At 46.0% G+C, this 13,289-nt stretch overlaps 1 protein-coding gene across 3 annotated transcripts in view; it reads left to right on the top strand.

Moving 5' to 3' along the window:
- The window catches only part of Vps16 (VPS16 core subunit of CORVET and HOPS complexes), a 24,880-nt gene extending 11,965 nt beyond the window's left edge, over positions 1-12,915 (top strand). Inside the window, exons 2-26 of one of the 3 annotated variants that reach the window (XR_007977951.1) lie at positions 5,403-5,491; positions 5,695-5,792; positions 5,877-6,005; positions 6,085-6,229; positions 6,348-6,463; positions 6,562-6,684; positions 6,826-6,881; positions 7,210-7,299; positions 7,393-7,487; positions 7,644-7,720; positions 8,046-8,177; positions 8,274-8,401; positions 8,530-8,565; positions 8,742-8,850; positions 9,007-9,141; positions 9,228-9,336; positions 9,441-9,538; positions 9,630-9,737; positions 9,993-10,070; positions 10,154-10,323; positions 10,406-10,502; positions 11,130-11,233; positions 11,345-11,535; positions 12,041-12,172; positions 12,326-12,910. Coding sequence is in view for 2 of the 3 variants with exons in the window: in XM_052183619.1 (XP_052039579.1) it covers positions 5,403-5,491; positions 5,695-5,792; positions 5,877-6,005; positions 6,085-6,229; positions 6,348-6,463; positions 6,562-6,684; positions 6,826-6,881; positions 7,210-7,299; positions 7,393-7,487; positions 7,644-7,720; positions 8,046-8,177; positions 8,274-8,401; positions 8,530-8,565; positions 8,742-8,850; positions 9,007-9,141; positions 9,228-9,336; positions 9,441-9,538; positions 9,630-9,737; positions 9,993-10,070; positions 10,154-10,323; positions 10,406-10,502; positions 11,130-11,233; positions 11,345-11,489 (2,467 nt within the window). In the remaining variant the exon portion in view is untranslated. Of the gene's footprint in view, positions 1-5,402; positions 5,492-5,694; positions 5,793-5,876; positions 6,006-6,084; positions 6,230-6,347; positions 6,464-6,561; positions 6,685-6,825; positions 6,882-7,209; positions 7,300-7,392; positions 7,488-7,643; positions 7,721-8,045; positions 8,178-8,273; positions 8,402-8,529; positions 8,566-8,741; positions 8,851-9,006; positions 9,142-9,227; positions 9,337-9,440; positions 9,539-9,629; positions 9,738-9,992; positions 10,071-10,153; positions 10,324-10,405; positions 10,503-11,129; positions 11,234-11,344; positions 11,565-12,040 lie in introns of those variants that run through there. The other 2 variants (XM_052183619.1, XM_052183620.1) reach the window with 2 other exon arrangements.
- The last annotated feature ends 374 nt before the right edge of the window (positions 12,916-13,289 follow it).

Here is a 13,289-nt window from a genome sequence, read left to right on the forward strand (position 1 = left end):
TCAATGTTCTTAACCGCTGAGCCATCTCTTTAGCCCCATTTCTCATGATTTTTAAATATCTTTAAAGTTTTGTTGCTATCATAACTAGAATATTGTTACTTTTTTAATTTATTTTTTATTTATTGAAACGGGAAGTAAAGGGAAGTAAAAACACTTTATGATAAAATTAAAGATTTACAAGGAAAATATTTCAGATAAACACATTAAAATTGACAATTTTCATGGAAAATTAAGGAGTAAAGTGGTAGACATGTAAAACATTGCTAAATTAATTGAAATATGGGATAGAGAAATTTTATGATAGAATTGAAGATTACATGGAAAATATTTTTAATAAAATTGTAGAAAAATGTAGATAAACATGTTAGAATTGAAGATTATCATAGAAATTTTTATATAGATATAATAATGGTAGGCATAAAAGTATTCCTAAGTTGATTAAAAGTGGAATTATAAACATTTTCTGATAAACTTGAAGATTTACATGGAAAATATTTCTGAAGAAATTGTAGAAATATATAGAAAAACATGTTAAAATTAAAGATTATCATGGAAATTATATAAATAAAGTGATAGGCATAATTCTAAGCTGATTGAAGGTGGAATTATAAACATTTTTAGATAACATTGAAGATTTACATGGAAAATATTTCTGGTAAAATTCACGAAATAAATAGACAAACATGTTAAAATTGACTATTTCATGGAAAATTTTACATAACAAATGGTTGATGTAAAAACTCTGAAGGTGGAATTAGAAACATTTGTGATAAAATCAATGATTGAAAACATTTCTGATAAAATGGAGGAAGTATATAGAAAGACATATTAAAATTGAAGATTATCATGAAAAATAATGCAGATATAATGGTAGACATAAAAGAAATTACTAAATTAATTAAAAGGGGAATTACAAACATTTTCTGATAAAATCAAAGATTTACATGAGAAATATTTCGTTAGTCTATGTCTTTTTATTGGGGAGTTGAGTTCATTGTTGTTAAGAGATATTAAGGAATAGTGATTGTTGCTTCCTGTTATTTTTGATGTTATTTTTATGTTTGTGTGGGTATCTTCTTTTGGGTTTGTTGGAAGATGATTACTTTCTTGCTTTTTCTAGGGTGTAGTTTCCCTCCTTGTGTTGGCATTTTCCATCACTTATCCTTGGTAGGGCTGGATTTGTGGACAGATATTGTGCAAATTTGGTTTTATCATGGAACATCTTGGTTTCTCCATCTATGATGATTGAGAGTTTTACTGGGTATAGTAGCCTGGGCTGGTATTTGTGTTCTCTTAGGGTCTGTATGAGGTCTGCCTAGGATCTTCTAGCTTTCATCGTCTCTGGTGAGAAGTCTGGTGTGATTCTGATGGGTCTGCCTTTATAAGTTACTTGCCCTTTTTCCCTTACTGCTTTTAATATTTTTTCTTTGTATAGTGCATTTGGTGTTTTCATTATTATGTGCCGGGAGGAGCTTCTGTTCTGGTCCAGTCTGTTTGGAGTTCTGAAGGCTTCTTGTATGTTCATGGGCATCTCTTTCTTTAGGTTAGGGAGGTTTTCTTCTATAACTTTGTTGAAGATATTTACTGGGCCTTTAAGATGTAAATTCTCGCTCTCATCTATGCCTATAATCCTTAGGTTTGGTCTTCTCATTGTGTCTTGGAGTTCCTGGATGTTTTGAGTTACCAGCTTTATGCATTTTGCATTTTCTTTGACTGTGGAGTCAATGTTTTCTATGGTATCTTGAGCACCTGAGGTTCTTCCTTCAATCACTTGTATTCTGTTGTTGATGCTTGCATCTATGACTCCTGGATTCTTTCCAAGGTTTTCTATCTCCAGAGATGTCTTACTTTGTGATTTCTTTATTGTTTCTACTTCCACTTTTAGATCCTGGGTGTTTTTTTTTTTTCAGTTCCTTCACTTGATTGTGTTTTCCTGTGATTCTTTAAGGGATTTTTGTGTTTCTTCTTTAAGGGCTTCTGCCTGTTGACCCATGATCTCCTGTATTTCTTTAAGGGATTTTTGTGTTTCCTCTTTAAGGGCTTTTACCTGTTGACCAATGTTCTCCTGTATTTCTTTAAAGTTACTTAAGTCATTCTTGAAGCCCTCTATCAGCATCATGAGATACGATTTTAAAGCTAACTCTTGCTTTTCCGATGTATTGGGGTATCTGGGACTTGCTGTGGTGGGAGAACTGGGTTCTGATGTTGCCATGTGGCCTTGGTTTCTGTTGGTAGGGTTCTTGTGCTTGCCTTTTGCCATCTAGTTATCTCTGGTGCTAGTTGGTATTCTTGTCTCTGGCTGGAGTTTGTTCGTCCTGTGGGCCTGTAAGCCTGTGTCCTTACTCCTCTGAGCTCAAAAGTGAAAGCACTGCTGGGAGATCTCTCTCTCTCCTGGAGGGCTATGCAAGGAAGACTGTGGAGTTTCCAGGCTTCTTGATGCAAATGGCAGTGGGCGGGAAGACTTCCATCCCAGCTGCTCCACTGATCTTAGGCCCTGTGTGCTCCTAGCTGGGTCCCCTCCAGAGAGAAGGTGGAGATCTCATCTCTACGCTCAAAAGTGAAAGCCTGCTGGGAGATCACTCCCTCCTGGCGGGCATGCACAGAAGGCTGTGGAGTCTTCTGGCTCCCTGGTGCCTATTTTTACTTTTTTTAATATTAATTTATTTTATTTAAGACAAGGTCTGTGTACCCTGGCTAGTCTGGAACATGCTGTGTAGTCCACGCTAGCCTCAAACAGAAATTCTCCTGCCTCTGCCCCCTAAGTTCTGGGGTTAAAGGCATCTGCTGCCATGTCTGGTACTACTAGAATCCTTTAAAAGTTCACATTTATAAACCAGATGTAATGAATGTATACTTTTATCCCAGCACTTGGCAAATTAAGCAAATAGCTATGAATTCTAGGCTAGCTTGGGTATTTAGCAAGAACCAGGGCAGTCTCAAAAAACAAAACCAAAAACATGTTGAAAGTGCTTGTTTGATTATCTTCACTCATTTCTCCCCCTGTCCTCCTCTTCTCCCCCCCCACCCCCTTGCTCCCCTCATGTTCTCATTCAACATGAGTCTCACTGCGAATGGAAATGTCTTGCCATGCAAACATGGGCTGATGTTTGCTCATTATCCTGCTGAGTTCTCTTACTGTCCTGTAAATTGCTTTACTGAGTGTCCCTCAGCAAGAGAAAATACTTAAACTGAGATAAGTATTTTATATTTCAGGGTTCTTTGTAATTTAGGTTATTTGAGTAGACTTAGCTAGTTTATCATCTAATCTGCAACTCAAATCTGAAACAACACTCAAGAAAATTCACATTTCAAAGTGTACTACTCAGGGTTCTATCTAGAGGAACAGAATGTATAGAATAAATCCATATATATGTGTGTGTGTGTATATACATATATACACACACACACATATACACACATACACATATATACATCCATGTATGGCTAGATAGATGTAGATAGATGGGTACATATATAGAGGTGGATGGATAGATAAATATATAATACATAAGTGCATTATTTAATACTATCTATTATATTTATTTAATATTATACATTAAAATATATAAATATATTCATAGGATTTATCAGAATGGCTTACAGACTCCAGCTAATCTAATAACGGCTGCCTATAAATGAAAGGTCCACCAGGCTGACTGTCTCAGCCGGTCTTCAGTCGATGCTGGAATCCAGAAGACGCAGGCTCTAGCACTAATGAAGGAATGGACTTGACAGTGAGAGCAAGGGCAAGCAGGCAAAGAGAACTTTAGTCTTCCACTTCCTTTACATATGATTCCAGCAGAAGATACGGTCCAGATAAAAGAGGGATCTTCCCACCTCAGAAAGCAAGGTTAGAAGTGGATCTTCCCACTTCAAATGATCTAATTAAGAAGAAAATCCCTCGAAGCTGGGCAGTGGTGGTGCATGCCTGTAATCCCAGCACTCTGGGAGGCAGAGGCAGGCAGATTTCTGAGTTCAAGGCCAGCCTGGTCTACAGAGTGAGTTCCAGGACAGCCAGGACTACACAGAGAAACCCTGTCTTGAAAAAACCAAATCTAAAAAAAAAAAAAAAGAAAAAGAAAAAAAAAAAAGAAAACCCCTCACAGGTGTGCCCAGCCATTTGGGTTTTAGTTAATTCTACATGTAGTCAAGTTGACAACCAAGAACAGCCATCACACAGAACATATCAGATTTTAAGATAATGGGTGCACAATTCTTAGTAACAACTTTGTTTTTTAAAATATAGTCAAAGATTTCTATGCTGGGAGGAAAATGAAGATGGGGTCTCATTCTGAAGTCCAGATTTGGTCTGGAAACAGTCTTGTCCAGGCTGACCTTGAACTTGAAATAATATGACGCCATAGCCTCTCTAATGCTAGACTTCCAGATGTGAGCCACAATGCCTGATATAGTTAGTTAATTGTTTCCTTAAATTATTTTGGCTAGAGCCCCCAGAGGGGTGTCAAGTGCAATGGTGGGCATGTTCCTGATTGTTAATTAGAAAACCACTGAGATACACAAAAATGCCCTCTTTATTTGCGTTTGCATTTTCTTTTGATGGTCTAGAATAACATCCACTTTTCTCTGCCCCTTCCCCACTCTTCCAAGCATCCAGCGATAGCATGTTTGAAGCTTTAAGCCCTTTCCAGGCAGCATGCATTCATGCACACGCTAGGGCTGTAGCATATTCATTCACACACCTATGATTGCAGTATGTATTCATGAACATACTAGGGCTGCAGCATGCATTCATGCACACACTAGGACCTCAGCATGCATTCATGCAAATATTTGCATGTTCAGCATGCAAATAGGGCTGCAGGCTTCTCAGCCTGCTTGTGATTTTGTCACTTCTTGAAAACCAGGAGTCACAGAATGCCATCACCAGGACTCCCCAGTGGTATCCCTTGGAAGAACTCGTTTGGGGTATCATCTTTCAGACACTGAAATCGGTGCTTCTAAAACTAACTTCATCTAGAACTTTAACTTGAGCCTTAGGCATAAAGAGCACAATCAGATTCATCATCAGAACCAGAAATAAAAGAGGCCTCCTACTCAATAAGTAGGCCTCTGCAGGTCTCACTTTCCTACTGGTTCCAGGCACCATTTCAGTGTGTTGTACATAACCTACCCATCTCAGATGCTCCTGCCTACAGTGGACACTTGCCTCAAAAACTATATCCTTCCTTGTCGATACCCTGTGCTTCTTCACCTGCGGTCCCCAGGCCTGCATGATATGGTCAGTTTCTAGTCTCCATCCTCCTCTTCCTCTCGTGAGGGAGAGGAAGACTCTCCTCCAATACTGCAGAGGCTAAACAGTAGCTTCCAGCATTCCTCTGGGGCTTATTCTGTCTAGATAGAGGATCTTGAGGACGCTAATCTCTGTTTATCTCTGTGAGCAGGAAGTATGAACTGTACAGCATGGACTGGGACCTGAAGGAGGAACTCAAGGATTGCCTGGTGGCTGCTGCCCCCTATGGGGGACCCATTGGTATGCGCCCTCTCTATTGCCACTACATCCTTGGGCTCCCAGGGTGTTGCTTTCAGGTTGTTCTTTGCCAATCCACCGTCTAAATGTTTTTAGTTTGGGTTTTCACGGGCTCGATTCCCATGGGCTAGGCTTGGGTAAATGATCCAGGATGCCTACCTTACATGGGGCCTGAGGTTCTAGGACAGAAGTCTCTTAAATTGCAGCTCTACTGAGGAACTGTTGGAGAAAAGATAAAGCTGCCAGCGTGCGGCCAGTCCTGGAGATCTACTCTGCATCGGGCATGCCGCTGGCTAGCCTGCTGGTGAGCATGGAGCCTATCCCTACTGTGTGATGGACAGGGCTGGCTGATTCTAAGGAAAGCCATGGGAACCTCTCTCCTCTGCAGTGGAAGAGTGGGCCTGTGGTGGCCCTCGGCTGGTCAGCTGAGGAGGAGCTGCTCTGTGTGCAAGAAGATGGTGCAGTGCTAGTTTATGGCCTTCATGGAGACTTCCGGAGGCACTTCAGCATGGGCAATGTAGGGGCCGAAGGAGCCTGAGGAGGGAAGGGGGGCCTCTTCACCTGTCGATTTCTTAAGCCATGTTCCTTGTTGTTAGGAAGTGCTTCAGAACCGTGTCCTGGATGCCCGGATTTTTCACACTGAGTTTGGTTCTGGGGTGGCCATCCTTACAGGAGCCTATCGCTTTACTCTGAGTGCCAATGTGGGTGACCTCAAACTCCGTCGGATGCCAGAGGTGCCAGGTAAGCCCTGATACTTAAGAGAGCCCTTCAGTACCATGGGTGTGGTTCTAGACTGGAACCAGCAGAGACACACACTGAGGGCTCTGGGCATTTCAACGTTTCCTTTTCCCTGTCACAGGTCTGCAGAGTGCACCCTCCTGTTGGACCACACTGTGCCATGACCGAGTAACACACATTCTGCTGGCTGTAGGGCCCGATCTTTACCTTCTGGATCATGCTACCTGCTCTGCAGTGGTGAGAATCTAAGTGGGAATGAAATGGAAGGGATGATCAACCAGTAGGAAGGCATTGAGAAGTCAGTTTATCTGGTTTCCTCCCTGCTCCTGTCACAGACACCTGCTGGCCTAGCCCCAGGAGTAAGCAGCTTCCTACAGATGGCTGTATCCTTCACATACCGTTACCTGGCACTCTTCACAGACACGGGCTACATCTGGATGGGGACAGCATCACTCAAGGTGTGGTTCTGGAACAACAAGGGATACTGTGCTTTGCCCAAGGAAGATCTGTTGTGGATAGGGCCATAGCTTTTCAACAGCAGGATGACTGTTGAACAGCTGGATGCCGGGGCAGGGCCATGACATGCTGTGCCGTTTCAGGAGAAGCTGTGTGAGTTCAACTGCAACATCCGGGCTCCCCCGAAGCAGATGGTCTGGTGAGGACAGAGGCGGTCTTCAAGGGTGGGGTTAGAACAGAGCCTTGTGCCTTGGATAGCCTGAGTCATCCTGTCTTCTGGCCACTAAATGGAACTTAGTCCTTCCCCTCTCTGCTGCACTGAAAGGAGAACATTGCCCTCTGTGGGCCACTGACTGGTAGTGCAAGAGTGAGAGGGAAACAGATGGGCATGTGGCCAGGGAAATGGGCTCCTGAGCACAGTCTGTTCAGGCTGTCCCCAGGAAAAGGGGTACAAGCAATGTAGAAGACGTGGCTATGAGTAGAAGATGTCCCAGGTGTCACAGATGTGTATATGATGTTGCCCATAGGTGTAGCCGTCCTCGAAGCAAGGAAAGGGCTGTTGTTGTGGCTTGGGAGAGGCGGCTGATGGTGGTGGGCAATGCGCCCGAAAGCATTCAGTATCCTTGGACTGCTCCCTGTATGGGCTGGGAGGGAGGGAAAGGGAGGTTGTCCTATCTTTGGATGTTCTTAGTAGCCTTGACTAAATTCAGGTTTGTGCTAGACGAGGACTCCTACTTAGTGCCTGAGCTTGATGGGGTCCGCATCTTCTCCCGAAACACCCATGAATTCCTGCATGAAGTCCCAGGTGAGGCTCCCACAAGCATACAGTGTGAGCAAGGCAGGTGCCCCTGGCCTCAGGCTCCCATACTGTCCTATGCCAATGGCCCAGAACACGAGCTGGGTGTCAGGGGCAGAACTGAGAATTATCACGCTTCATTTCTACTCAAACACTCCCCTCTAGTGGCCAGTGAAGAGATCTTCAAAATTGCCTCAATGGCCCCTGGAGCACTGCTGTTGGAGGCCCAGAAGGAATATGAGGTAATTTCCGAGCAACTTGTAAGATTCCCAAGATGCCCTCTTCCTTTCTCTTTTCCTGACTAGACCAGCCCGCTGCCCCTGCCTAAGCACCCATGATAAGGCAGGTGCCATCTGACGGGGTTGTGGGGACTAGGTAAGACACTGACTTGAACTGGCCAAGGCTAGCACACGTAAACTGGCTAGGAAGAGCAGGGCAACCCTACTGTACACAGGCTCAAGTTGGCACTTTCCAGGACCTTTCTGTTTGAATTCTGTTGTCCCCTGAGGCTAGGGACCAGAGTGAGACTCTCTCTGTGATGCTGCATCTCTGGGCCTCTCCCCACAGAAAGAGAGCCAGAAGGCAGACGAATACCTGCGGGAGATCCAGGAACTGGGGCAGCTGATCCAGGCTGTGCAGCAGTGCATTGAGGCTGCAGGACATGAGCACCAGCCAGACATGCAAAAGAGCCTCCTCAGGGTTGGCCTGGAGGGGGCTTGCAGGGGGGATATGGTGGAAGTGGGCTGGGCTGGGCTGGGCAGCAAGGGAGGTTCATTTGCATTTGGTTCTTTTCAGGCAGCTTCATTTGGAAAGTGTTTCCTTGACAGATTTCCACCTGACAGCTTCGTGCGCATGTGTCAGGACCTTCGAGTGCTCAATGCTATTAGGGACTACCACATCGGGATCCCTCTCACCTACACCCAGTATCCCTGTGTATGGCATGAGGGTGTTTACAACTGGGCATGGCAGGGTAAGGGGCAGGAGATGTGGTCTGCAGATCCCCTGGCAAACAGGGCTTATACCAACTGATCCTTAACCAAGGAAAATACAGATACAAGCAGCTCACTGTCCAGGTGCTGCTAGACAGGTACAGAAGCCCAGGGCGCCACAGGAGGGCAAGGGTGGGTAGTATTATGTGGGGACTTGTGGGCACTACTCCTCACTTACCTTTTAGGACTGGGAGGCCTAAAACAGGTTAGGGCCACTCTGCCTGCTTGACCTCACTTTGCCTCCCGCCTTGTCCCTTACTCCTTCATCTGCCAGGCTTGTGTTGCGGAGGCTTTATCCCCTGGCTATCCAGATATGCGAGTACCTGCGCCTTCCTGAAGTACAGGGTGTCAGCAGGATCCTAGCCCACTGGGCCTGCTACAAGGCAAGGGCATGGGATATGAGGTAACCTCAGGCCCTGACAATATACAGGAAATACAGAGCATGGAAGTAAAGGGTGGGTTCTGATGGAGGTCCTGTAGGTTTGGGCAGGTAAGGGATGACATCCAGACTTGTGTGACACCAACATACACACTTACAGGTGCAGCAGAAGGATGTCTCAGATGAAGATGTAGCACGGGCTATTAATCAGAAGCTGGGTGACACGCCTGGTGTTTCATACTCTGACATTGCTGCGAGGGCCTATGGCTGTGGCCGCACTGAACTGGCCATTAAGGTGTGGTCATGTTACCTTTCCCAGACACCTCAGGGTTGTTCAGGCCCTTATACAAGTGTCTGTTTGCCTTCTATCCCTCTTCACAGCTGCTGGAGTATGAGCCACGGTCAGGGGAGCAGGTACCTCTTCTCCTAAAGATGAAGAGGAGCAAACTCGCACTGAGCAAGGCCATTGAGAGTGGAGACACTGACCTGGGTGAGCAGGGATGATGGGCGAGGGCCAGGCCCCAGGATGATAGTGTGAGTGAACCCAATAACGTCAGAGCTGGGCTGAGGCCCACCGACTTCTTCATCTCACAGTGTTTACAGTGCTGCTGCACCTAAAGAATGAACTCAATCGAGGAGACTTTTTCATGACTCTCCGGAACCAACCCATGGCCCTGAGTCTGTATCGACAGGTAAATAAATGTGTGTGAAGGAGAGGAAAGGGTTGGCGCCTTCTGAGCCTTTGAGTTGACTTTGCTGACTAATCTTCTGCCTGTGAGCCAGTTCTGTAAGCATCAGGAGCTAGACACTCTGAAGGACCTTTACAATCAAGACGACAATCACCAGGAATTGGGCAGCTTCCACATCAGAGCCAGCTATGCTGCTGAAGAGGTCTGTGGTCCAGAGGGAGGGTGGGGCCTTTGCGTTAGTTAGCCCTAGCCCTCTGCATTTGCTTCCACCCTCTCTGGTCATAACTGTTGAGGGGCTCTGAGAACATCAAGCTAGAATGTGGCATGGTCCCAAGAGAGCTGGCGTCTCTAGGACAGTGGGAGAGTGCCCCTAGTAGATAAGGCAGGCTCCAGGCACAAGGGTGGAGAGAAGCAAGGCCAATGAATGTGTTGTAACGTCAGCATCCTTTGTCTGTAGCGTATTGAAGGGCGAGTGGCAGCTCTGCAGACAGCAGCTGATGCCTTCTACAAGGCCAAGAATGAATTTGCTGCCAAGGTTTGACACCTTTTCTAAGAGCTTCCTGTCCTGCCTTCCTGGTCTTCCTTCCTTGACCTTGATCCCCTTGTTCTGGCCTCCAGGCTACAGAGGATCAAATGAGGCTCCTGCGGCTACAGCGACGCCTAGAGGATGAGCTAGGGGGCAGGTTCCTAGATCTTTCTCTACATGACACAGTCACCACTCTTATCCTTGGAGGCCACAACAAGCGGGCAGAGCAACTGGCGCGTGACTTCCGCATCCCTGACAAGAGGTGGGTGAGGATCTCAGCTATAAGTAGTCCTGGGACTTCTTGCCTTTCCTTCATACCTGTGCTGAGTACAGCTTTCCTGCAGGCTCTGGTGGTTAAAGCTGGCTGCCCTGGCAGAGCTGGAAGATTGGGAGGAGCTGGAGAAGTTTTCCAAGAGCAAGAAATCACCGATTGGCTACCTGGTGAGGCAGGGATCTTCCCTAGGCCTCCCACCAGTAAGAGTAGTTCTGGGAGGGGGCCAGGCGAGGGTGGTGGGACAGTGGCCCATGTGTGCTCCTACTCCACTGTCCTGTGCTCTTAGCTAGTGCTGTGCTATGTGAACATGGGCAGACATGTACTGTGTGGGGAACTCTGGAGGATAGGCACAGCCTGCCTCCTACCTAGTGCTGGGAAGAGCTACTTTACCCATAAAGACTACAGGGACCACTGTGTGCCTGAGGGCAGAAGGGCAGGGAGGACCAAGATACTGAGGGGGTGCTTCAGACACAGGGAGGGCATGTTTTATAGTGGCAGCCTGAGAGAAAATACAAGGCTTTAGTGGACAGGAGGCAGAAGTACCTACCTTGGTGGTGGGAATGGTGGAGGTAGAATAGAAGCATAAAGATGGTTCTTCTCAAGTCTCTGATAGGTCTTTGGTTTAGTGGCTTTCTGTTGTACTGGTATGCTCCATATTGTTTTGCATAGGTGGGAAGGGGACTAAATATACCGACTGTACAAAATGTACAGTCACCTATGGGCAAGCGTCCCCTGGACTTCTGCTCCTGAGAGAGAGGGCATAGGGCTAGGCTTGTCTTCTCTGTCTTGCAAAGCCCTTTGTAGAGATCTGCATGAAACAGCATAACAAACACGAGGCCAAGAAGTACACTTCCCGTGTGGGCCCTGAACAGAAGGTCAAGGCTTTGCTTCTTGTCGGGTAAGTTAGGTGAAGGCCTGTGTGTGTGAGGTGGCTGGAGTGGGCTGAGAGGAGATGGGCTGTTGCCCTTGAACAGCCCCAACGCCATCTTCCTTTCTGCTCAAACCACAGGGATGTGGCTCAGGCTGCAGATGTGGCTATTGAGCATCGGAATGAAACTGAACTGAGCCTCGTTTTGTCCCACTGCACTGGAGCTACAGATGGGGCCATAGCTGACAAGATTCAGCGGGCCAGAGCACAAGTCCAGAAGAAGTGAAGAGCCTGTCCTTGAGGGACGAGTTAAAACCCAGGGATGTCCAGATGTAAATAAATTTGGAATACTAATTTGGAATAGTTGTTGTATGCTGTCTAGCTTAAGAAAAGCAGGCTTTGGGGCAAAACTGTCTAGCTATTGCAGCAGAACTCCACATATTTGATTGTATTGCGGTTAGGAATAGGAAGTTAGAGACCTGTTTACTCACATAGTTATTCTCTCAGAAGCTGTGTCATAGCCTGGAGGAAGGTACGGAGAGAAATAGCATAAAATCTAAGTCTGGAAGGCCCACACTGAAAGCATTACATGCACGTCCACAATCTCACAAGGACCACACTGACAGTTCTGAATCTATAACAGCAAATGCGTAGCAAAAGAAGGATTCAGGCTGGCCAGGTGGCTCAGTAGCTAACGGCTCTTGCAACCAAGCCAGGCAACTTGAGTTTAAACCCTTGTCATCTGATATTTACGCATATACAAAACACACTGAATAAATGGGCATATAAATGAATGAAGGAAAAATAAATAGAAATAAATGAGGATTTGATACCTAGGTTGTGTTCAGACTGGAACTGAAGTCAAGTCCTCTGCACCCGAAAACCTGATTGGAGGATGGATGGGAAGCCGGTGGCCATCCCATTGTCAGGGTTGGAGGAAGTACCTTGGACAGCCCTGACTGTTGAACAGTAAGTGGCAAGCAGTTCTTGAGTGGTCCCTGAGCTTGAAAAATGGGTTAGAAGATCATGAGAGTTATGAACTGAAAACTCCTAATCCCACCCTACTTAAGTCCTTCCCTCCAGTCAGCAAGAGAGTTGTGACTTTGTGCCTTGTGTCTGCAGCCTCGAGTGTACTCCAGCGCACTGCAGCACTCCCACCCGTCAGCGAGGTGAGCCCTGGTCGTCATGGCTCCCAGCTTACTTGTTAGCAGGAAGAAACCAAAGTCTGCAGGGTGCTCCCCTCTTAGGCACGCCTAGTCCTAACTATGTTTTTAAAATCCCAGGACTTGGAAGGCTGGGATAGGTGAGTTCAAGGCAAATATGACTACGAAGCAAGCCCCTATCTTAAAGATGGTTAAAGGCTGAAATCTAGTACTTAGGACGGAGAGGTAGGAGGACTGCCACTAGCCTTGGCTATATCACAGATTCCAAACTAGCTAGGGCTACGTATCAAAACCTAGTCTCAAACAAAACAAAAACAAAAACCAAGGGAGCTGAAGAGATGACTCAACATTTATGAGCACTGACTGCTCTTTTAGAGGACTTGGGTTCAGTTCCCAGCACCAATACTGCAGGTCACACCTGCCTGTAACTCCACTTCTAAGGGACCTGACAAAATACCAATGTACATAAAATAAATAAACCAAAATAAACCGAACAACAACAGAAAATGAGAGATTCTGGGCTTAGTATGGTTTAGCTTCCTTTGTTCCCATCTGATTGGTAAATGCAAGCTTGTGAAAATCCTCCAAGAAAATAGATCTCATTGTGAAACAACCTGCTCTGCCAACGGTTTATTATGTGGGTCAGGGATGTGGGCAGGGTTCAGCAGTGATGGTTTATGCCTGGTTCATAGCTCGCTATCAGCAGAAGAAAGCTCAAAGGCTAAGGCTGACTTGATATCTGGGGGCTGACATCACCTGGAGGCTTGTGCATTTCCATTTCTGGTGAGGCATTGTGAATGGACCTTATGGTTGTGGGTGAGAACGGCTACAACCTGGTGCATCTGGTATCCAGACAGAAACTGTGCTGCCTTTGCTAATCAAGCACTGAATTCCGATGTGTCCCACCACGCTCTGTCAAAGTG

Source organism: Apodemus sylvaticus, chromosome 5 (assembly GCF_947179515.1).
Source record: "Apodemus sylvaticus chromosome 5, mApoSyl1.1, whole genome shotgun sequence".
NCBI lineage: Eukaryota > Metazoa > Chordata > Mammalia > Rodentia > Muridae > Apodemus > Apodemus sylvaticus.